Raw genomic sequence first — 25,600 nt, forward strand, 5'->3', positions numbered from 1 at the left:
TATAGATTTCATCAGTGTTAACCAGATTCCTAGAGTTGAAATTCTACTTACCGCATGATATAATCTCTGTGAAAATAAAAGTTAAATATCTAGTACTTAAATTTCAATTAATTTAAGTTCATTTAACTTACTGCATAATGAAACCTTTAGAGGCCACTTGTACTTGGAAGTTTTTTATTCTTAATACTGAAAATAGATAAATTTAGGACAGTAGTTCTTGTTTGACTCAATATTCTGTATGACCATTTTTTATTTTTGTACTCCTTATGTTTTTCTGATTTTTTTAAAAATAAGCCTGTAATGAATTTATAGCAAAACAACTTTAGTTTTAGTGATCTTGGTTTGAAATGTCCATACTATTAACTTTTTTTCTGAAGTTGGTGGATTTTATTTTGGTTAGCATGCCACTAGTTTTCATTTTATGAAAAATTTTATTTATTTTTTTTAGTACAAAATTAAAACTATCCAGGATTTGGTCAGTTTAAAAGAATCAGATCGTCATAGTCTGCTGCACTTCCTTGAAGATGACAAATATGAAGAGGTCATGGCAGTCCTTGGGAGTTTTCCATATGTGACCATGGACATAAAGTCACAGGGTACGTGGGAGCTGTCCTTGTTGCACGTTGCGTAATTTGGTCTCATTTATTAGACTCAAATTCTTTCTTTTCTTTCCTTCCTTCCTTCATCTCATTATATTGTCCTGTCTAGCCTGCATTTACTATGTAGTCCAGTCTTCTTCAAACTTGGAAAAATCTTGTTTCTTGTCTGTAGGTGCTGATATTAAAGTAATATTTTGGGTTGTTTTTTACTCTTTGCTCTTTTCAGCTCCCAAATAAATACATGCAGAGAGCTTCATTCTAACTTATAAGTGCCCAGCCTTAACTTGACTTATTTCTTGCCAGTTTTTCTTAACTTAAATTATCCTGTCTACCTTTTGCCTCTGGGCTTTTATGTTTATCTTATGAACCTTTCTTCTGACTCTGTGTCTTGCTGTGTAGCTGGGTGGCTGACCCTGCAGTCCTCCTCCTTCATCCTCCTAGATCTTCCCAGATTTCTCCTCTATTCTCTCTGCCTGGCAGCCCCACCTATCTTTTCTTCTGCCTTACTATTGGCCTTACAGCTCTTTATTAGGCCAATCAGGTGTTTTAGACAGGCAAAGAAAGTAACACAGTTTCACAGAGTTAAACAAATGCAAGATAAAAGAATGCAACACATCTTTGCATCATTAAAGAAATGTTCTACAGCATAAACAAGTGTAACACATCTTAAAATAATATTCTCCAACACAGTCATTGACCACTGTATCTGTCTTTAAAATACTTTAATAATGTCATTTGTAATTAGATTTTGCAGAGTTGTGGTTTTCTTGTCAAAACCCTCCTTTTATGTTTGTTACAGTTGTCCTAAGTACAAGGAGACTATTTTATAGTTGAATGTTCTGGTTTTCTTTTTGTGTAAAAATCACCTATAATTGGAAATTAGTTGTGAGTGAGGATATGGAAGATTTAACCTTAGTTGAATTCTTCACACACAGAGCTGGGCAGGCAGGAATTCATGTTCAGGGTGTAGAATGCACCCTCTTCCTGTGGTTCTTGCTTTATTGCTCTTATTATGTTATAGGCTGCCATTCCTGTCTTTTTTTTTAAAAAAAAGTTTATTCTTATGTTCATTAGTGTTTTGCTGCATGTATGTCTGTGCAGGTGTCAGATCCTTTGAAATAGGAGTTACAGACAGGTGTAAAGTGCCATGTGGGTGCTGGGAATTGAACCTGGGTCCCCCGGAAGAGCAGCAAGTGCTCTTAACTGCTGAATCATCTCTCCAGTCTGTGCCATTCCTGTCTTAACCCTGGCAGTGTTATGTAGTCTTTTTATAAGTTGATGTACTTAAAATACTGATTGTAACCTATATGCCTTTGGGGCTGAAATCCTGCATCAGGATCTATTGGCAGCTATCCCACTTTAACAACACGAGCCTCTTCTCCCTCAGTTCTTTTTCAGTGGAGTCCTTGATTGCTTAACTTTCTTTTCTTTTCTTTCTTTCTTTTTTTTTTGATTTTCGAGACAGGGTTTCTCCGTAGTTTTTGGTGCCTGTCCTGGAACTAGCTCTTGTAGACCAGGTTGGCCTCGAACTCACAGAGATCCGCCTGCCTCTGCCTCCCGAGTGCTGGGATTAAAGGCGTGCCCCACCACCGGCGATTGCTTAACTTTCTAAAGAATGGAAGAAGTGTCCAAGTATGATGAAAGGAGAAGGTATTTCGAATACATAGTTTAAAGAAATAGTTATGTAGAGCTGGGATTAACATTTATCTATAGTAAGCTTTGAAAATTACTGTGCCTGCATTTCATGTGTTCTTTCATCTCTGTCTTTTTATTTATTTTAAGTAAAACACTTTCTATCTACATAATTGCCCTGTCACCATTTTAATAGCCAAGTAGTATTTTTGAACACAGAATTACAGATTATTGGTTTATTTTGTCTTTGTCATAGAGTTCTGAGTGTAACATTTACCAATTCACTGTTGAGAGAACATTTTTTCTAGGTACCAAAATGCAGGACCATGTTAGGAATAGTTTCTGTCTTTAAAGGGTTCATCATCTAGTTGAGTATAGGATTAAAAACAACATAATGGATGCTTAATGTTACAAGATGACAGCCATTTTACCTTATATTCACGTAGACAGCATTGAGTGCTGCGTACTTTGACTGGCATCTGGAGAGCTATGCTTAAGGCACTTTACTTACTGAATTTGTATTCTAATATAGATGAGAAATAAATGATTTCCTGAATCATTCTAGGGGCACAGTTTGTCTAGTGTGTAGGACATTTACAAAGTATTTTCATATAGTAAATACAGACACTAAATACTTTGGACAGCTCTTTCTGGGATTTGGGAGTTTTCTTTTAGATTGGTGAGTTTTTAGACTTTAAAATCACTAATCTAAATGCTGCATTTAGGGACTGGAGAGATGCCTCAGAGGTTAAGAGCACCTGCTGTGCCAGGTAGTTTTGCACACCTTTTAATACCAGCACACAGGAGGCAGAGGCAGGCGGATCTCTGAGTTCGAGACTAGCCTGGTCTACAGAGAGAAACCCTGTCTCAAAACAACAATAACAAAATACCTCAAAACAAAACAAAACAAAACAAAAAACCCAAAACAAAAAAACAATTGCTACTTTTGCGAAGGACTTGGGTGTGATTCACAGCTCCCACTTGGTAGCTCATACCCACCTATAACTCCTTGAACACCATCCACACGTGTACGCATGAGTACCTACAGGCACTCACACATACATACAAAATAAAAATAAGTCTTTAAAAACTACATTTAGGGTTTTAGTTTTTTAACCAAATCCAGTTTGGGACTTAAGAAATAATCTTCATTATAATCAATTATTGTAAAACATGTATGCTTAGAACAAATGAAAAGATTTGTCTTTGAAGAAGTAAGTAGTTTTTTTTTTTTAAACTCTTTATATTTTGGGGGGGACCTGCCACCTAGCTACCAAATAAATACACGGAGACTTATTTTTACTTATGAATGCCCATTAGCTTGGCTTGTTTCTAACCAGCTTTACTTACTTAAATTATCCTGTCTACCTTTTGCCTTTTTTTATATCTCTTTCTTTTCTTCTTACTCTGTAGCTTGCTGTGTTCCTGGCCCCCGGCATCCTCCTCTCTTCTTCCTTTTCTCACTTCTCTTCTCTCTCCTTCCCAGGTTATTCCCTGCCTGGCAACCCTGCCTATCCCTTTTCTTAATAGCTATTAACTATTCAATTCTTTATTAGACCAATCAGGTGTTTTAGGCAGGCACAATAACACAGCTTTACAGAATAAAAGAATGCAACACATCTTTGCATTATTAAACAAATATTCCACAGCATAAAAGAATCTAAGACATCTTAAGCTAATATCCAACAACAAAGGAGAGTTCATTTTACCGTGTTATTTGTGTATATCATAGGAGTCACATAGTTTAAGGAAAAGTAGAGATTATAAGACTAGTGTTCAACATGGTGGTGGAGATAATTGCTTTCCCTTTATCACTAGAGGCTATGTAGCATCTCATGGCAGCTTTCCCCCACCCCCACTTGAAAACACTAAATACTTGTATACACTGATGCGGTAGATGTCACAGGTACCGCAAAGTGAACAATGTGGTGCACATGTGGCGCAGCTTTGAGTTCTGATAACAGAGGCTTCTAGGGTAAAGAAAGGACAGTGTACCCTTTCTTATATCTAGTAGTGGAATTAGCAGTTAGAAGTTGTTGGATTCTACTGTTTTTCATATGTTGGTGTGTAATAAAGGCCGGAACAGCGTGCTGACTAAATCAGTGTTCTGTAAGCCAAGCACAAACTTATAAAATAGTAAACCAAAAATTATCAGTGAAGACATTTTTTTATCTATAGAAAAATGAATTAATGTCATCGGAGTAAAAGGTATGAAAAGTTTTTATCTCTCCCATTGCTTTGACACAGTACCTTGCAAGCGTTAAAGGGGAAGTGGTTTATATTGGCTCATGGTTTGAGAGGTATAGCCAGTCCATTGTGCTGGAGTCTTGGTGACACATTGCATCTGCAGTCAGGAAGCAGAGATATGAGTGCTGCTGCTCAGCTGCCGTTTTCCTTTGTCAGTTCAGGCCATTACCTTGGCCCACAGGATCACTTCTGCCCACATTTAGGGTAGATCTTCCCCCCTCAGTTAACCCCATCCAGAAACTCCTGCAGACATGTTCAGAGTCTTGTCTCTTGTCAAATTGTTGCTGGAGTGTTCCAGAGGTTTTTTGTTTGTTTATTATGTTGTGTGGTTTATGGGGCTGTATGGCAAAATTAAATAATTATACATACTACTGTGTTTAGTACTATCTATTACAAAAGAAATAATTCTTTTCTTCTCTGTTTTGTTTTTTATTTGGTAGCTGGTTTTAAGACAGGATCTCATTTTGTAGTTCATGGTAGCCCTAAACTCTCAGCAATCTTTCTGCCTCAATCTCTTACACGCTGGGGTTTACAGGACTGATCACCATATGGCCTACCAAGGAAAATTTCCCCTAAATTTCTATTTTGAAATAATTTCAAATTTAGAGGTACATTACAAAAATAGGTGTTTCCATTGCCCCCTTTCCACAATAGTCTTACTGTATATTATATATTTTGTATTTAATAAATTATGTATAGCTATTGACAATTGCATTTATTAATTTTAATAACTATTATAAAGCTGCGGTGTTATTGGCAGCAGTATTTTTGTGTGTAGAGGTGTGTGTGTGTGTCTGCGTATGCGTGTGTGAGCACGAGCATGTGTTGCTTGCATGAACCAGAAATTAGACTTTTTGGCTAGACTGGGCAGCCAGCTAGCTCTTAGATTCCACTGGTTTTTATCCCGCCCCATGCTGGATTTATAGGTATTTTACATGCCTGGCTTTTCATGTGGTTGCCCTGTACCATCTTTTCTGCTCTTTTAGTTATTTTTCCACAGCATTTCAGTGCTTATGTCTTGATCTGTGAGTTGGATGTAGGGGGTGGGGAGGGAGAGCGGGAGGGAGGGAAAGAGAGAAGGACAAAGAGAGGGAGGGGGCAAGTGCAAGCAAGACAGGGCCTTTTGAAACTTCAGAGCCCACTTCCAGTGACACACCTTCAACAATGCCACACCTTCTAATCCTTCTCAAAACAGTTCTACCAACTGGGGACCAATTCAAATATGAGCCTGTGGTGACCATCCTCTTTCAAACCACAGCATCTGCTGGGCACTATTCTCTTTAAAATATGGACCTCTACACAAATTTGCATGTCATCTTTGCACACAGGCAATACTAATCTTCTGTTATTGTTGTTACAGTTTTAATAATTCATTCCAAAGCTAACACTTAAAGTTTTTTACTGTAAAGAAAATATATTGAAGTTCCTACTTTAAATATTGTCTCTTTAAATGTTTAAGGTCATTTGGAATGTCAGTTTTTATTATTTAGTTCCACAGGCAGACATTGGTCAGAGGAGTAAAATTATACAGTTTCTGCAAAGTTTGTTTTGAAATTTGGCAGTGCTGGCTGTGAACCTTGGTTTCTTAAAGTGGAAATGATAATATATCATAAAATTCTTTTAAGGATTAAATGAAGCAGCTGTTGAGGCATCTGGAGATTTTATACAATAGTCAATAAATTATTTTTTAATACGCTTAAAGTAGAATTCTAAGGTACTAAATTGTTTTGGACAAGTTAAATATTGCTGTTTGCATTGACTTGGAACTTGTTTTTTATATTTTGTTCTATTCCTCCTATCTTACAGTATTGGATGATGAAGATAGCAACAACATCACAGTAGGATCCCTAGTTACAGTGTTGGTTAAATTGACAAGACAGACAATGGCTGTAAGTAGTTTATTTGTATTATTTATTTATATATTATTTTGTAGGCTTATTTGTTGGTTTGTGTGTAAATGCCCATGTTTGCACATGGGTGTGTATGTATGTTTGTGGAGGCTTCAGGTTAAAATCTGTTGTTGCAGTGTTGTTTTTTGAGATGGTGTTTCTCATTGGCCCCGTGTTTACCAATTTAGTGAGGCTTCCTGGCTAGCTAGTTCCAGAAATCCCCTTTTCTCTATCTCCTTAGTAATGGAATTATAAGCGCGTATTGTCTATCATGCCTGGCTTTACTTTTTATTTTTTTAAGAAATATTTTGCCTGTCTGTATACATATAAACCATGTGGGTGCCTGGTACTTAACAGAGATCAGAAGAGGGCATTGGATGCCCTGGAACTATACTTACAGATGGTTGTGAGCTACCATACGGATGCTTGGTATTGAACCCAGGTCCTTTGCAAGAACAAGAAGTGCTCTAAACTATTGAGATACTTTTCTAGACCCCTGATCCCATACCTTTTCAAACTGTGATTCTAGGTATTACACTCAGATCCTCATGCTTATGTGGCTAGCATTCCACTGACTGAACCATTGTCCCGGCTTGATTTTTTTGTTTTGTGTTTGAAACAGGGTCTTGCTATGTAGCCTCTACTGTCTGTTTGTTCCTTTTGACTCAGTCTCCTGAGGGCTGTGACTACAGACGTGCACATTTCACTTTATTTGTAATTGTATTTTTATACTTTATGAATTTTCTTTCCTTTCTTAAATAAACTGTACCTAAAAGTAATCAATTAGTCAGTCCAGATAATAAATGGAGAGATGAAGAAGTGATGAATTAGACTAGGGAGTTGCAACCCTCTTTCAGCGAAGGTTCATATAGTAAATAGTTTAAGTTTCATAGGTCATATAGTTTTTGTACCAGTTACTGAACCTACAGAAGGACGTGGTTGTGTTCTTATAAAGTAGTATTTTAAAGCTGGCAGTAGTCCTAGGGAAATGGTGTAGTCAATAAAGCACTTGCTATGCAAGCATAAGGACCTGGGTTTGAATCCCTAGCATGTACATAAAAAGCCAGGCATGGTAACAAGCTCCTCTAATACCACACTAGGGAGGTGGAGACCAGAAATTCCCTTGATCATGCTCTCTTGCCAGTCCAGCCAAGTCAGTAAGTCAGTGAGAGAACCTTCCTCAAAAAATGATGTGAACGAAAGGAAGCCACTTGACACCAACCTTTGGCTTCCACATGCATTACCCCTCCCCCCCACCCGCACACAGAGCTGGTGGTGTTGGTTTAATGATTTAGCACCTACCTAGCATATGTGAGGTGATAGGTTCTTTCTTCATCACCTCAAACAAAGAAAGAAAACAAAGCCTTATAGTGACACATGTCTATAGTTTTAGCAACTTGGACTCAGAAGGCTGAGGCAGGGGGATTTTAAATTCAGGGCAGCTGGGTTAGTTACATGATGAGACACTGTCAAGACCATGAAAACAAAATGATGATGCCAGCTTATTGATCTCTTAGTCACACTAGCCTGTCTCTTAGAGCTTAATTGTTTGTGTTCATTTATTGATTATAATAATTCTAAGACATTTATTGAGCACAACCTATACCACTTGTCAGTTTCCACTATGCATTTTTACTAGGTTCTAATCTGATTAAATTGTATGGCTAGTAGATGTTTTTAGATTATGGATTTTATTGGTAATCTACTGATAAGAATAAACTTCTAGTGGTCCCTTGAAGGCGAAAATTAGAATAATATACATTCAAATTTTCATTAAAATATTTTGCTTGATAGTTAATAGAATAAAATAAAATTTTAAATTGAAATATTTTTTACTTTATAATGAATTGCATATATTAAGTCATTGAATTTGTTAAAATAGACTGTACTTTTCAAAGTCTATTTATGATAGTTATAAGGTACTTCAGAAGGTTGCTCCTTGCATACATACAGACTTATGACTGCCAAGCCTACCCACCCTCTCAATTGCAACTGATTAATAAAACCTTTATGGATAAATATTTTTAAAGATTTTATATTTCATCTGATAGACAAATATGGGCTGATAGATATTGTTGTTGTTGTTGCCTCTAGGAAGTATTTGAAAAGGAGCAGTCCATCTTTGCTGCTGAGGAACAGCCTGCAGAAGATGGGGTAACAATTTGAGTTTTCTTACTTTCTTAATAAAGAAATGTTTTATTTACTTCTTTGGTTGACTTATATTACCACAGGGTATATAATACAGTTTATGAAAATATGTATTTTTGTCACTTTCTTCTAAAAATGACTGTGAAGCTTTAATAGTTGCATTTGGTTTGCAGCAGATTGATGCCAACAAGAACAAGGCAAAAGGAGGATGGCAGCAGAAGAGCAAAGGACCCAAAAAAATGCCCAAGTCCAAAAAAAAGAAGCCTTTAAAAAAAAAGCCCACAGCTGTACCCTTACCTCAAGCAAAACAACAGAAGCAGAAGCAGGCAAATGGAGTTGTTGGGAGTGTAAGTCTGTTGTCACTGTTCTTGTTATTACTGCAGTGTAATCTGTATATATTAAACTGTTCAAATATGTATATAGCTCCTAAAGTACACATGTGAATACATTAAACCCATATCAAGATTTTCCTCCTTTCTTTACTCTTCCCTTCTAAACGCTGGAAATTGAACATATAGGGCCTCATGCACACTCTACTCTACCACTGAGCTATACCCAGCTCAAATCAAGGTTTAAAAGCTCTGGGCTTTAGAGTTTGGGCTCAGCAGTTAAGAGTGTCTACTGTTCTTACATAGAACCTGAATTCCATTCCTAGCATCTGTGTCAGGTGACTCACAACTACCTATAACTTCATTTCCAGTCAGTCACTTGTTTCTGCAGCAGCTGCACTCACATGTACATATACCACAGATAGATACAGACATATACACACAATTAAAAATAAAAATACTTTTAAAGATATTTAAAAACCTTATTAGCATTTAGGAGAGCTCCTGTATTTCCCTTCATTGTCAGTGGTTCTTCCATTGAGTACTTCATCTCTCTATCCCTATACCATGACTATAGTCACTGTAGTTTTGTTTATTAATAAACTTCATATAAATGAAATCCTTCTCTAAGATTTATTTTATGTGGAGGAATGTTTTTATTTGTTTGTATAAATGTCTTTGCACTATGTTTGTGTAGCGCCCTAGAGAACCAGATGAAGCCAGAAGAAGGCAGATCCCCTGGGACGGGAACTGCAGATGTTTGTTAGCTGCCACATGGGTTCACTAGAAAAGCAGAGAGTTCTTCTAACTGCTGTGCCATCTCTCTAGTCCTGTACCTCCCTCCTTCCTCCATTCTTTCCATTTGTGAGACAGGATCTTATTATGTATCCCTGGCTGGCTTGGAACTCACTATGTAGACCTGGATGGCCTCAAATGTACAGAAATATACCTGCCTTTGCTTTCTAGGTGCTGGGATTAAAGATGTGTGCTATAATGCCCCTATTTTTTCTTCTTCTTTTTTTTTTTTAATGCCAGGCATGGTGATGCATACCTTTAGTGAGGTAGGGACAGGTGGATCTCTTGAGTTGGAGACATCCCTGGTATACACAGCACATTCTAAGATAACCAAAGCTACACAGGGAAAATTCTTTCTCAAAAAAATAGACAAAAAGAATTATTTTTATTTATGTCTGTGTGAATGTATGCAGATTTTGTCTGTGTGTGTGTGTGTGTGTGTGTGTGTGCACATTTATGCCCGAGTGCCTGGAGTCTCCTAGAGCTGGAGTTACAAGTCATCATGATGTAAAACTGAACTTAGGTCCTCAGGAAGATCAGTAGTTGCTCTTAACTGTCACACCATCTGTTCAGCCCCTAGTTTTTATATTATTTTTAGGGGTGTTTTGCCTGTGTGTGTGTGTCTGTGAACTACATGAGTTCTTACTGCTTTGGAAGAAGGCTTCCCTGGAACTGGAGTAACAGATATTTGTGAGCCACGTTGTGGGTGTTGGGACTCAAACCCAAATCCTTTGCAAGAATAGTCAGTGCTCTTAACTGCTGAGACATCTCTCCAGCTTCCCAATAATTCTTTAGAAACTTTTTTTTTAAAAAATAATTGATTGATTGTGTGTGTGTATTTGTGACATGTATGGTGATCGGAGAACAACTTGTAGCTTCTTTCTTTCTACCATATGGGTTCCAGGGATTGAACTCTGGTCATTAGGTTTGCTGGCAAATACCTTTACCACTGAGCTGTCTACTGAACTGTCTTCCTAATCCTGGCTTAAGGATTCTTACTTTTCTATTATTTGTAGGGACAGTTCAGAGGGAGAGAGACTACACACACATATATTCTGATGCTATTTCATTTTATAAATGCACTATCTCTGTTCTGTTTGGGTTTGCTATTTTAATCTAGTCTAACTAAAGGTGCTTATATAATATACTTTCTGTTCATGGTTTTTATTTTATGGTCATTTTCTACACAGCAGTGGCAAGGGGGCACTGAGTCATAAATGGTTGTGTTTAACTCATCAGTAGAGCTGATTCAATTTCTGTCATTTTAAACCACCCCAGTTGAGGCTGAAAGTCCATTGCCTGTGATCTCGCTTGTACTTTGTTTTCCCTTCTTTTGCTTTAACCGTTTTGATGATCTGTAGTAATGTTACTTTGGTTTTCATATATATTTACCTAATGATTTTGAGTGTTTTTCATATACTTAACTGGCCGTTTTGTTAATTATGCTCATGGGTTGTTTGTATTATGGCTTTGATAGAGCTCTTTATGTATTCTAGGTATAAGTTTTTTTTTTTCCTTCTTGTAGAAGGTAGCTTTTTGGTGGTTATTATTTTAATTAAATCTATTTCATTTTTTAAAATACCTTTTTATGACTAGTTGTGATGGTGCACACCTTTAATCCCAGCACTTCATGGCAGAGGCAGGTGGATCTCCGAGTTTGACTGGCCACACATTGAATTCTAGCCAGGTTACGTACATACTGAGATCCCGGCCAGCCACAGCTACATAGTTAGACCTTATCTTAAAAAATGTATTTTCTATTTTTTGAGAATTTTATACATGCATCCAGTGTATTTTGATCATACTTATCCACCAACTTCTCCCAGATCTACTCCAAATTCCTGACTTTTTTTTTTTTTTTTAAATACTAATCCAGTTTGTGCTGAGTGTATACCATCCACAGAGTATAGTCAACTTGCCAGGGGCCACACCCTTACCTGACTTTTCTTTTTCTCAAACCATCAATAGTTTCTCTGTTGGGGGCTTCATTCTGGAATGTTTACTAGTTTGATGTTGTGCAGGCAACCACAGCTGATGTGAATTTATTTTAATATTACCTTTAGCTCTGTAATTTGCTTTGAATGAATTTTCATTGATAATGTAAATTATGGAAGTTTTATTCCAGTATTTATTGAAAATACAATCCTTTTCTCGTGAATTGCAGTGGTATTTTGTTTAGAAAAAAATGACCATATTGCTTGTAATGTGTTGTTCTAGATGCCACAATCCATTGCATCTGCTTATTCTTGTGCCAGTGTCATGTCATACTAGCTTGATTGTAGATTTCAGTCTTTATATATTATAGTATAAATTCCACAGCTTGTAATTTTACTTATTTTTTTAACTGTTTTTCATCCAACTAAACATTTAGAGTGAGTGATAATTTTCACTAAAATAATTACTGAGTTTAGATTAGCATTAATTGAATCTATGGTTTAATGTGGGAAATTAATATAGCATTTTTGCTTAGTCTTTATTCACATTCATTGCCTGTCTTTATTAACTTAGAGCTTCTTTAAATTTTCCTAGCAGGTATGGTACATTTGTACTGCTATGTACCTGGTAACTTTTTGGTATTATTTTAAATAACATTTGTTTTCATTTTTCAGAGGCTATAACTGCTTTGTAGGAACACAATAGCTATTTCTTAAAACACTGACCTTGGTTAAGAAGTCTTAGTGACTTGACATTGATTTCAACATTTGTAGGGTTTTAATAAAGATGTTCCACGTAAGTAGTTATGGTCTTTGTGAATAAAGGCAGTTTTACTCACAAGTTTTGTTTTTTGTTTTAAGCTTTTTATGCCCTCCATTTCTGCCTTTTGCCTTTCTTTGCTGGCTAGAACTTTGTTGTGAATGTCTAATCTTGATCCAGTTCAGTCATCTTGAGAGTGAATTAGCTTCAGAGACTCAAAACAGTATATACTGACTGCAACGTTGAGAACTTTTGTCTTTACTTTTGTTTTGTAGGAACTTGCAGTAAAGGAGGATGAGGACGACATTTCTGAGAAAGGCAGTGACTCTGAAGAGGAGGAAACCAATAGAGATTCCCAGAGTGAAAAAGATGATGGCAGTGACAGAGACTCAGATAGAGAGCAAGATGAAAAACAGAACAAAGATGATGAAGCAGTAAGACCTGATGGTTTCCCCTCCCCAGCCCCTGTTGTGCTGAGAATAGAGCCCAGTGCATACCCCACACTCCAGACCTGATCGTGGAAATCATCACTGGAGCTGTTGTTCATTCCTTTGCTTATTTATTTGCCTTAAAAACTCATCCATTTTAGAATTTTACTACTTTAAGATTGCATTTGTTCTGAGGAATTCCTGTTAGAGATTCTAAAGGAAAATCATTTCAGACAAGGATTAGAAATCCCATTTTTCTTAAATTTGTTGAAATTCTGAAGGGCAGCAGGCTCTGTGTATGAGTGAGACTAGTTTGATCTTTTAAGGAAATTTTCAGTGTTGGAAGGTATCTGTGGAAATAGGAGTAAGGGAAGGTGGGTGTGAACCAGGAACAGTCCTTAGAAGGTTCTTCTGTGGGTTCCAGATCACACTGAGAAGAAACATCACTGTGAACTTGATGGTGGAGAGTCAGTTAAAAGGAAAACTTTTAGAATATCATCTTGTTTGCATAAGATAATTAAGAATTTATTAAGATGATGAGGTACACTCTTTGCACATCAAATTTTACTTGACTTTTGAGAATGATACAGAAAAGAATGTGCTGGAGGCTCATTACAAATGAAGTATAAACTAATTGCTCTTGCTCTTTTGACTATATATATATAAAATAAACGGGGTTTCTCTGTAGCTTTGGAGCCAGAATATAGATCTTAAAGTAATCCTTGTGGTTTGAGATAGAAAATGTAATCCCCTGAATAGTCTCTGAGGCAGTAGCAGAGTCCTGGAAGAGGTAGGGAGTGGAATGCAAAGGTATAAGGAGCTCATGCGCCTACTTATCCTTGAGGGAGAAAGCAAATAAAGATGAGTTGTATTAGTTGCTGGGTCTTTAGTGCTTTTAGACTTAGAGGATTACAGAGATTGTTTCCTCAGTTCCACTCTAAGAAAGATTTGTTATATCATTTTCTGAGTATCTAATATTCTCAGAGGCAAACGAAGGTTTTATAGATGAGTGTTTTTTCTTTTTTTCTTCCTTGCTTCTTTAGGTTCATAGTCTATTTCATCCTAAGCATGATTTAGTCCACAGAGTCTAAGACAAATACAAAATAGCTTTTACCTTTGAACATCCTGGCTGTCAGAGACAGCAGACTTAAATGTTGTAGTATATACAAGAATTAATACATATTTTTCAAGCTGTAGTGATGGCATAAAGGTGTGATAGCTAAGTTCTGAGGCAGAGGGAATATTCTTGATAGACTTTTCTTGGGAGTTCATACATTGGGATTTCACTGTCCTGATAGAATTAGGAGTAGGAGTTTATAAGACTAAGAATGTGAACAGAAACCTGAAATGGTTTGGTGACGTCATAGCAGTGTGGGTAGCTATAATGACAAGAGTGAGAAGGACAAGGAAGGAAGCTGTGGTATAGACTGAGTCAAATCTGAAGCGGTAGCGTCACCACGCTGTGGAGCTTAGAGGCATAGTTAACTTTGTGCCACACAATGATGAGACTTGTGGGAAAAAACTTAAAATCCTCGTAGCTGGTTGGCATTGTAAAAAGTAAAAGCTAGAAACTCCTCTAGATGGTCTCTGCAAGGTACCAGATTTCAAGTATTTTTTTTTTCACACTAGGAGTGGCAAGAGTTACAACAAAGCATACAGAGAAAAGAGAGAGCTCTTCTGGAAACCAAGTCAAAGATAACACACCCTGTGTATAGTCTTTACTTTCCTGAGGTGAGTTGCACTCAGCCTAGTGTTTCCTTTATTCTATTTCCTCTTTCCATATATTTCTCATTGGATTCATGCTGCTCTGTGGTGTATTAAGTACTCCAAAGTCTAATAACTGGTTTATTTTTGATAGGTCACTGTTTTAGGGTTTCTGTTGCTCTGAAGAGGCACCATCATCCCAGCAACTCTTATAAAGGAAAACATTTCCAGTTTGGACGTTTAAGTCCCATTGTCGTCATGGCAGGTGGCACGGCAGCATGCAGGCAGACTTGGTGCCGGAGAAAGAGCTGAGAGTTCTACATCTGGTTCAGAAGGCAGTAGGAAGTAAATAGGCTTGACCTTCTAAGACCTGAAAGCCTGCCCCCACAGTGACACACTTCTTCCAACAAGGGCACATCTACTCCAACAAGGCTACACCTCCTAATAGTGGCACTCCCTATAAGCCAATGATTCAAACACATGAGTCTGTGGGGGTCATACCTATTCAAACCACCACAGTCGCCCCCATTCTAAAGGATATATTGTAATATGAATTACTTTCTGTGAACATATTGTTTACAGGGGGGTTCACTTTTTAAGTTTTGTGGATGGAAGTATCTGTCCTACCCAGTCCTGCAGCTATTCAATCCCAAAGAAACACACAGAGACTTAAATTAATTATAAACTGTTTGGCCTATTAGCTCAAGCTTATTATTAACTAGCTCCTACAACTTAAATTATTCTTGTCTATGTTTAGCCACGTGGCTTAGTACTTTTTCTCATTGAAGCATTCTTCTCTTGCTTCCTCTACATCTAGCTGTTGACCACGTCTCTGCCTTTCCTCTTGCCAGATCTTAGTCTGGTTGTCTATTCTTCCTGCCTGGCTACTGGTCAGTTAGCGTTTTATTACACCAATATGAGTAACAAATCTTTACAGTGTACAAGAGCTTTATCCCACAGCTAAGTTTATATGATTTCCTATGCACCTGCTCATATTACTACTGAGTGTTGTATTTAATGCCTATTTGCATTTAGTAGTGAGAGGAGGCTTTATAAGATGAATGCAATATTTTGACTTTGGTGACTTAGCTGTTCTGAGTCATTCATCACCATGAAGTTTTAAATAGATGGAAGAAATTCTTCTCTTTGAGGGTTTCTTACTAGCTCCTTGGCACAACCACCAAACTTGCTTTTGACTCCAATAACTGTCCTGGATTGTGGGAATGTATTTATCCATAGGTGGTAGTTATGGGACCAACTCCTTTAGGTTCTGAACAAATTTCAGCAATAACTGAGCAATACCTGAGGCCCACACTGAGAACTGTCCTTGTTTACCTTGTCGTTATACTGCTCACCTTTTAATGTCTTTGCTTTCTCAGTTGTTGATCTGAAAATGACTTGGGAATTCCTTTGACGTTTTGCTTTTGAAAATGATTCTGTCTGTGGAGCTTGTTCCCCCAGCTCATGAAAACTGACCCATGGCCTGCTTCACAGCTTTGCCGCAGAGCCTTCTGCTCCCCTCATGTTTGCCCAGTGGGTTGATGTGTACAGTTTGCTTTCTGTACAACATGAGAATATCAATCCAAAGATTCTGGAGCCTTCTAAGCAAGTGGCTTTGCAGTGGTGGTGTTTAGATTTGGAGCAAAGCTGGCCTAGGGTTTCATGTTAATATATGTGATGATATTCTGACATGTCTTGGGTTTTTACCCATCTATTAGGAGCATTTTGCTCATTGAAGAGATAACCTGCCAACACCAGGCATCCTGAAATCAAGCAAATAAGTTCTGCTTGTTGATTGGTTTTAAAAATCAAACAGAAAAAGTGTGGGATAAAGTAAGCACTCATTCTACGTAATTGGTTTTCATGTAACTTACATTATCATTTTAGCTCATGATTAGTTGAAGTGTTTTATCCTCAAAAATGCCTTTTCCTAATATAGTCTTGCCTTGTGGTCAGTGTTTGAAAACTCATGACCCATGTGCCACATGTGGCCTACAATAGCACTGAATGTGGACAAACACAAAATCGTAAACTTAAAACATTGAAGGGTTTTTGTAATTTATTTATTTGTTTATTTATTGTTTTGTAGTGTGAGCTTTATAGATGACATTGGCGTTTCACAAGGTCTAAAGGCTGACCATGCAGGCCAAATCTAGTTGCCTTCTAAAGATCTCACCATGTGGCCCTTGGCTGGGTTTGAATTCACACAGTTTATCTGCTTCTGTCTATTTAGTGCTGATATTAAAGGCATGTGCCACCATGCCTGCAGCCTGCCTGCTTTTGCACATGATGCTATAGCGTGAACACAGTTTATTTGAGCACAACTTTATTTATTTATTTTACACTGCAACAGCAGATCTGAACACCCCCAAAAGTTTACATTAATATTGCATGTTGAGATTGTTAGGTTTGTATAAACCCTGTGTATATCTGAAACACACACACACACACACACACAAAACACACACCTGCGCGTGTACACACATAAACCATCAATCATTATGTAGCTTCATCAATCCTCAAGTAAGCAGAACTGAATTTTTTTATTTGGCACTGTTCTCATCATTGCAATTTACTTATTGCCTTATTCATGCTAAGTCCTTTGTGGCCTGTGGCATTTAACCGAAGAACTTTTAGTTGAGTTTAAACATACACAAAGTAATAATGGGAAAGACAGAAGGGCCAGTGAGATGGATCAGCAAGGACATGCACCTCCTGCTGGCCCTGCTGACCTGAATTCCAACCTGGGATCTACATGATGGAAGGGAGAGGACTGATTCCTCTGGTTAATTTTTGACCTCTACACATGTGTCATAGCATACATACACCGACTTACATATAAACATAAAAAAATATTTAAAGAAGATTAAGATAACCAAGTAAGCAAAAAAAAAAAGTTACTAAGCCACGTTAAAGGGTAAAATAAAATGGAAAAGGCACTGATTTGGCTTTAAAAGTAGAAATAATTTCCAGAGAAACATTTCAATAGAATTTCTCTTCCTTCCTTCTTTTCTTTGCTTTTTTGGGGATATCTTTGCACATATCCATAGAATTTTTTTTTAAAGTGTTGGAAAATTGAGATTTTAGGATAGGATGGTGCCGTTTAGGCTAAATGTATATTTAGCACATTCTGGAGTTATTTTTAGGTTCCAACATTTTTCTTTAAAACCAAGTGTCAGTCTCTGAAACAGGTGATACTGAGCACATGTCCAGCACTGGTTCAGCAGTGGGTGATGTAGCACAGTGATGATGTTGTGCGGTACCCATCCACTTGTTTGTTTCCTAGCTGCCCAGACTCCCGAAATAACCACACAGAAACTGGTATACTCCTGTCAAGATCTTACATATTAAATTAACCAATTTCTATTTTATATTTTATCATGAGGCTTGTGGCCTACCGGCAAGGTTCCACCTAGCAGCTCGTGTCTTTCCCCTTTGGTGGCTACATGGTGTCTTTATTCATTAACCAATAAAAGCAACACATATACAGAGGGACTTCCCACCCCATTTCCCCTTTTCTGTGTAGATAAAAAGGAAGGTTTTAACTTTAACATAGTAAAATTACATATAACAAAACAGTTATCAAGCAAGAATTAGAGTTTCAATATTTATATCTACTTTATCTTTTATCATAAAGAAGGAAAAGTATAACTATCTATTCTTCAACTCCATCAGAAACTCCAGAAGGATATAATATTACCTAAGTAAACAGAAAGTGCATTGTAAGAAACTTCTAAAACTCTAGAATTGACAGAGACATCTTGCTGCCTGGACAGACACCCTAAGTTCTTCTGTATCATTGGGGCATTGATCTTCAGCCTGTAGGCCCATAGAAGACTTTTCCATGAAGCAGGAAATTTCAAAGACAGTTCTACCTGTACTGGCAGTTTGTCAGTCACTTTTTTCTGTGTATAGAATATCTTGCAGACTCTTTCATGAAGCAGGAACCCTGAAGAATGTTCTCACCTTTAGGCAAGCTCAAACTCCAACTTCAAGTTCAATGCTTCAGCGATACAGAAGAACTTTGGGTGACTGTCCAGGTAGTGAGATGTCTCTGTCAATTCTAGAGTTTTGGAAGTTGCTTACAATGCACTTTCTGTTAACTTAGGAAATATTATATCCTTCTGGAGTCTTTGATGGAGTTAAAGAATAGATATAGTTTTCCTTAGTTATGATAAAAGATAAAATAGATATAAATATTGTAACTGCAATTCTTGCTTGATACCTGTCTTGTTATATCTAATTTTACTATGTTATAGTTAAAACCTTCCTTTTTATTTAAACAGAAAAGGGGAAGTGATGTGGAATTCCTGTCTGTATGCTGTAAATACCATTGGTTAATAAAGAAACTGCTTTGAACCTATAGCAGAGCAGGGCAGAACAGAGCAAGGTGGGGAAAACTAAACTGAATGCTGGGAAAAAGAAGGTGGAGTCAGGAGAAGCCATGTAGCCCCACTGGAGATGAACTTTACCCGGTAAGCCACAGCCTTGTGGTGATACACAGATTAATGGAGATGGTTAATTTAAGATATGAGTTAGCCAGAAATATGCTTAAGCTATTGGCCAAACAGTACTGCAAATAATATGGTTTCTGTGTGATTATTTCGCGGCTGGGCAGCCGGGAACAAACAAATGTCCTCCTACAACAGTGCTGGGCACACTGAAACTTGGTGCATGTAGACATCTTGGCCCTGTGTTTATTAATAAAATCATTTTCTGCCTTTTGTTCTATCATTTTTAATTCCCAGCTCTCATTGTGCATTCTAGTGATGGTTTCCTAATGAGCTTTTTCTTGTTCTGATCTTTGAGAAGTTCAGAAAGAAATGCTGAGCTTATTAAAATAGCAATGTGCAATGAAAGATAAATATAAGCTCTTAAAATCTGAGGTGTTCTCTTTTATGTTTTATGTATTTAATGCATTGGCATTTTTATTGGGCTGCTCAAGTCCCTTCCACTCAATAAGCTGATTTTTGCTTATCACTAGGTAGAATAACTGATTTTTTTGTATGGTGTAATAATTGTTTTCCTTTTTTAGAATGTCTTTTCTCATTTTAAAGTAAATCACAGATTTTTAATTATTGAGATCCATTAGCAGACTTAATGGAGTTGTTGAAACTCCAAAAGTTATACATAGAACTGATTGTGGAATAGTGAGTATGTCTCACGGTGGTTTAGTACAGTTTGTTCATCTGCTAAGAGGTAGCACTGAACAGGGCAAAGACAGCATCTCAAATGTAAGACGAGTTAAAACTGTTTTTCCGGTTCTTTCTGACAGCTTATATTCTTTTTTTTTTCTTTCAGGAAAAACAAGAGTGGTGGTGGCTTTATATTGCGGATAGGAAAGAACAAACATTAATATCCATGCCATATCATGTATGTACACTGAAGGATACAGAGGAGGTAATTAGCCAACAATATTTCTCTCTTAATATCTTAACTTTTATGATACTTCATTAAATTTTTATTTTTTTTGTTTTGGCTTTTGGCTTTTTGAGACAGGATTTCTTTGTGTAATAGTCCTGATTGTTCTGGAACTTGCTTTGTAGACCAGGCTGGCCTCACACTCACAAGATCCTCTTGCCTCTGCCTCCCAAGTGCTGAGATTTAGGGATGCGCCACCATTTATGTTTGTGTTAGGGTTAGCTTCAAGCTCCCTATGTAGCTAACACTGGCTTTGAACTCCTGATTCTTCTGCCTCTGTTTCTCAGGTTTTGGGATTACAGATTTACATTACCATACTTGACAATTTACTGTAGCTGGAAATTTCTGTACTGCTCGCCAATTCCCAGATAACCAACTCAGGAGACTCAATTTTATTTACAAATGCTCAGTTAGTAGCTCAGGTCTGTTAACTAGTTCTTATAACTTAAATTAACCCATTTCTATTAATCTATATTGCCTTGTGACATGTGGCTTTATCTGTCCTCCAACTTGTCTTGCTCCCTCTGTGACTCCTAACTACTCTACTGATTCTGCCCTTCTTCCTCCCAGAATTCTTACTTTGGCTGATGTTTTAGAGTGAGTCATTAGAAATCTTTAAAGATAGAAGAAGGTAGGCAACTTGATCAGTCTGTTGAAAACATTCTACGTTTTGAGACAGTTTTTCCTCATCACTGTCTACAAACATATCTACTCTCCAGACTCTAATGATGTTTTACTTAAAAAGTTAAAATTTTTGTTCTTGTTGGATTACTGCTAAGTAGACTATACATTTTCTTGAAAAATCCAAGGACTGGTAATTTTTCTGTTTTAGAATGGAGGATTTTTTATTATTTTATTATGTGCCATTAATTACTGCCTTTTTCTTTTTCCCCTTCCTTCCTTCCTTCCTTCCTTCCTTCCTTCCTTCCTTCCTTCCTTCCTTCCTTCCTCCCTCCCTCCCTCCCTCCCTTCCTTCCTTCCTTTTCGTTTGTTTCTGCAACTAATACTTGAGGAAAAGAATTAAAGAAGGGAGAACTAGAGAAGATGGTTCAGTGGTTAAGAGTAAATCCTGCTCTTATAGAGGATTCGGGTTTGGTTCCAGCACTCACCTGAGGTGTCTCGTGCTATCCTGTAACTTTAGTTCCAGGTTGTCTGGTGGCCCCTCCAGGTACATGCACTCATGTGTATGTGTGTACACACACACACACACACACACACACACACACACACACACACACACACACACACACCCCTAATTTAGAATAAAAATAATTTTTACTTTTAAAGGAGAGAGGATTAATTTCAGAAGTTTCATCCATGTTTGTCGTTTAGTTGGTTGCTTTAAGTTCCATGCCATTAGAGGCAGCCAGGACGTAGACTAGGGAAAGACAAAGGGCAAGATGTAGTCTTCATAGGCATACTCTTCTTATGACCTGCTTCCTCTAGCCAAGACCACCTTCTGTAGCTTATCACCTTCCAATAATGTCTTCAAATTATGTTGCAACAAAGGTTAATCATTCATTACATCATAGCTCTCAAGTTCAAGAAACATCCAGAAATGTGCTTTTCTATTCTAGGTATTTCTAAGTCTAGTCAAGTCAAGATTGACTGCCATAATGACATGGTGATAAAGAGTTGCTTACTCAATATGTCTTACTCTTAGGAGCTATATTCTGTTCTACTGTTCTTGGTGTGTGTGTGTTCCTTTTTGAGAAAGCAAGCTCTCTCTGTCAGCCTGGACTTAGTGGACAAATTTCAAGATTTTTCTAGATATTGACTATATTATAAGTCAGGGTTCTCTAGAGGTCTAGAGGAAAGAACTGATAGAATAATGAGGGTGGGAGGTGGTGCTTACAGGATGTGGTCCAGCTAGTCCAACAATGACTGTGTCTTGACAGAAAGTTCAAGAATCCAATAGTTGTTCAGTTCACAAAGCTGTTTGTCTCAGATGGTCTTCTAGTGCATGTTGGAGTCCCAAAGAAGCAGGCTCTAATGCCAGTGAAGGAATTCCTCAGCAACAAGATGTATAAACTTGCGACTGAGAATGAGGACAAGCAGGTAAAAAGCAAAAGCTGCTTTCTTCCATGTCCTTTATGTAGGCTTCCTACCAGAAGGTATGGCCCAGATTTAGGGTGAGTCTTCTGACCTTCAGTGATCCAGATTTAAGGTGAATCTTTGTTTTAGTTACATTCTGTTGCTGTGAAGAGACGCCATGGCCATAGAAAAGCATTTAATTAGGGTTTCAGAGATTTAGTCCATTATCACAATGGCAGGGAGCATGGACTCAGTACACATGGTACTGGAGAAGTAGCTAAGAACTACATCCTGATCTGTAGGCCAGAGAAAGAGAGACTGGGCCTGGCATGGACTTTTGAAACCTCAAAGCCCATCCCCAGTGACACACTTTTCCCCAACAAGTCCACACTTCCTAATCCTTAAATAATGTCACCCCCAAGTGCCTAAGCATTCAAATATGTGAGTCTATCGGAGCTATTCTTATTCAAACCTCCACACTCTACTTCCTGGCCTGATAGGTTTATATCTATATCATTAATGCAAAAATTCATTCAGTACAACTTCAAAAGTCCCTATAATCTATCATAGTCTCAACACTATTTAAATAAAGTCCAAAGTCTTTTCTGAGACTCATGGCAATCTCCTTAACTGTAACCCTCTGTAAAATCAAAATCAAAAGCAGACCATATACTTCCAGCATACAATGGCACAGAATATATGTCACCATTTCAAAAGAAAGGAAGGGGAACATTGTGAGGAAATGTTGAACCACAGCAAGACTGGAAACCAGAAAGGCAAACTCCAAACTCTGCTGCCTCTCCGTGTCTGATGTCAAATGCTCTTCAGGTCTCCAGCTCTTTTCCATACTCCTCTCTTTTGGCATGGTTCCATACCCAGTCTGCAGCTCTCCTTAGCAGGTATCCTTCTTGCCTTGTCCTCTGCCTACAGACAGTTCATGTTACCAATTTTGTTTTGTTTTGTTTTTGAGATAGGATTTCTCTGTGTCACCCTGACTGTCCTGGAACTCACTCTATAGACCAGTCTGCCTCTACCTCCTGGATAAGAGCTGGGATAAAAGGCTTGTACCACCACCTCCAGACAGCCAATTTTTAATGTATTTTCTTCGTGGTGTTTCATGTAAATAATATAAAGGTTATTCCCCCTCCCCAAATTTTATATAAAAGTCAGCAAATACCATTCTTCACAAGCTTTCTTTTTCTTCTAATGGTAAGATTTGGACAAGGATCTCCTGAGTTACATACAGCCTTTTCCTCCATAAGCATAATGCAGCTGTTAGCTAGGAGTCAGCACTGATGTGATGCAGGCTCAGAGTTCGTATTCAGTTTCCACTCTGTCACAATTTTTGTTTTGTCTTCAAATTCAAAATCTAATGAAAGATTACACTTTTTTTTTGTTCTTAATGCTTTTTACTCTGGGGCATATAATTGCTAGCCAGACGTGGGCTCTACTAGAGTTGTACTCCAGCCGCTCCTGTTTGTTTTCAGTATTCTAGCAAACTGTTAGAAGACCAGTGTAATTTGCCTCATTGCTCACTCATTATGTTTCTTACTAGTCATTTATTTCATGTGTTACACACTGTATTTGTTTGCTTCCCATTTGTAGCAATAAGGTTTTCTTATTTCTAGGATGTTTGGGAAATCTCATCTGTGGTGTATTATTTGGGCATTATACTGTTCACCAAAGATTTTTACCAAATGTTTAGTACTCAGCAATGGTTTTTATTTAAATCACTTTTCTACTCTGCTCTTTGTTCAGTGTAGTTTCAGTTTGTTTTAAGAGTGAAACTCGACACCATCAGTGTCATCAGGGCATATTTTGTGTGTATGGTTGTTATTATTGTTCATTTTTATTTGATCTTTTATATTGGTTTGGATTTTTTTTCTCTTACTATGAGGAAATCAGCCTTTTAAAAAAAAAAAAAAGAAAAGAAAAAGCTGGGTGGTTGTGATACACGCCTTTAATCTCAGTACCGGGGACACAAGGGTAGGCAGAATCTGTGAGTTTGAGGCCAGCCTGGACTACAGAGCAGGTTCCAGGGCACACAGAGAAACCCTGTCTTGGGAAAAAAGACAAGAACAACAAATATTTCTCCCTGTTTTGTTTTCTTGCCTCAGTTTTCCAAGCTCTGGTATTACAGATTTGCACTAAAATGACCAGACTTTTTTTTCTCTTAAATGGCCTTTATATATCATTAACTGCAAAAATCTGGAATTTGAAGTTTACAGGTAGATTACTAGATTGCGAAAATGTCATTTTAAAGAATATATTCTTACGCTCATATAGAATTGAAATCTCTAAGTCTATGTTACTATTTGTATTTATGTTTATGATTTGATGGGAAATAAAATATTGTTTTGGACTTGTTTTTATATAGTTTCCTATAGTTTATATTTTATTTCTCTGCAGTGGTTAGAGGTTAGGGTAGAAAAGGGCTTTATTAAAATTAATAAATTATTTATTGAAATAAAATGAACTGAAATTATGTAATTCTTCTTAAATTTGTTTTTATAGTTTGAGTTTTATATATAGATATAATGAATTTTAGTTTTTCATCTTTCTCTTGCCTCTGATTCCTTCCCTTGCTCTCTGAAACCCTTTTGCCAGTGAGTGTGTGTGTGTGTTTCCACAGAGTTTAATTAGGAGGCTTGTATAGCATGGGTGGGAGGCTAGTTACTGGAGTGTAGGCAACTTTAACCACTGGAAAAATGGCACCCTTGTCCCCCAGCACCTGTTAACTGCCAGCAGTCCCTCAGGTGTTGTGGGCCTTGTTGAAATTTGTCTTGTGAAGGTAACCACTACTGGAGTGAGTTGAGAGTCCAGTGATTCTGTCATGTCCTCAAGACTTCTTTTGCAGCATATCTCCCCACTCTGGCTCTAACATTCTTTTTATCCCTTCTTCTTTAAGCCTTGGAGGGTCTTTCTGGATTTTTAAGGCATAGATAAGTTTGGCAAGAATTATTTATTATCTAGCCAAGTCGGTTATTTAATTCCACATTTTATTTAGTAATACTTTGATTCTTTACTTAATTTCTTTTGAATTTTCAAGGTGCCAACATAGAATATGGTTACTTTAATAGGTTTTCTTGAATTATCTACATAGAAATGAACCCAATAGTTCTGCTTAACTTGATTTTCTTTTTGTTTAGTGTTTATACTAGATAAAATAGAGCTCACACATGTTGTTGTTGTGAGAGTTTCTGTGAGTCATCTGAGGGATAAGTACTCTGAGGTAGGAAATTTAAAGGCATTCTGTTTCATTTACATAATACAGACTTCTAAGTATTGATTTTTATCTTCTTAGGTAGAACTAAAGTTTCCTGCACCAGGCAAGCCTGGAAATTATCAGTATACAGTGTTTCTGAGATCAGACTCCTATATGGGTTTGGATCAGATTAAACCACTGAAGGTAAGAATACTAATGAAAAACAAATGAAATTACTGAAGATGTGAGTCTAGTAACCCCTAGCAAAGCCTGAGGAAGGTGTGGGAAGCATTTCCAGTTTTGAGATGCAGAGTGGGCGGAAGGAAAAAGTGGTCATCTCAGGTGCTTTCAGTATTAGATTTTTAAGGAGCTTTGAACCTCAACTTTAATTTGCTTTAGTAGGGTTTTTTTTTAAATATTTATTTATTATGTATACAATATTCTGTCTGCATGTATGCCTGAAAGCCAGAAGAGG

The 25,600-nt window shown here is 37.3% G+C and overlaps 1 protein-coding gene and 1 non-coding gene across 5 annotated transcripts in view; one reads left to right on the forward strand and one right to left on the reverse strand.

Moving 5' to 3' along the window:
• Sec63 (SEC63 homolog, protein translocation regulator) overlaps window positions 1–25,600 on the forward strand; it is a 52,656-nt gene that overhangs the window by 24,653 nt on the left and 2,403 nt on the right. For 2 of the 4 annotated variants that reach the window (XM_005363581.3, XM_026787387.1), the window contains 8 exons: window positions 449–596; window positions 6,285–6,367; window positions 8,462–8,521; window positions 8,689–8,862; window positions 12,609–12,767; window positions 14,391–14,492; window positions 19,767–19,865; window positions 25,225–25,329. In XM_005363581.3, the coding sequence (XP_005363638.2) occupies window positions 449–596; window positions 6,285–6,367; window positions 8,462–8,521; window positions 8,689–8,862; window positions 12,609–12,767; window positions 14,391–14,492; window positions 19,767–19,865; window positions 25,225–25,329 (930 nt within the window). The remainder of the gene's footprint in view (window positions 1–448; window positions 597–6,284; window positions 6,368–8,461; window positions 8,522–8,688; window positions 8,863–12,608; window positions 12,768–14,390; window positions 14,493–19,766; window positions 19,866–25,224; window positions 25,330–25,600) is intronic. The other 2 variants (XM_013352385.2, XM_026787388.1) reach the window with 1 other exon arrangement.
• On the reverse strand, window positions 5,760–5,865 carry LOC113457910. Its single transcript, XR_003378384.1, has one exon. It is a non-coding gene; the product is annotated as a U6 spliceosomal RNA (small nuclear RNA).

Source organism: Microtus ochrogaster, linkage group LG9 (assembly GCF_000317375.1).
Source record: "Microtus ochrogaster isolate Prairie Vole_2 linkage group LG9, MicOch1.0, whole genome shotgun sequence".
Taxonomy (NCBI): Eukaryota; Metazoa; Chordata; class Mammalia; order Rodentia; family Cricetidae; genus Microtus; species Microtus ochrogaster.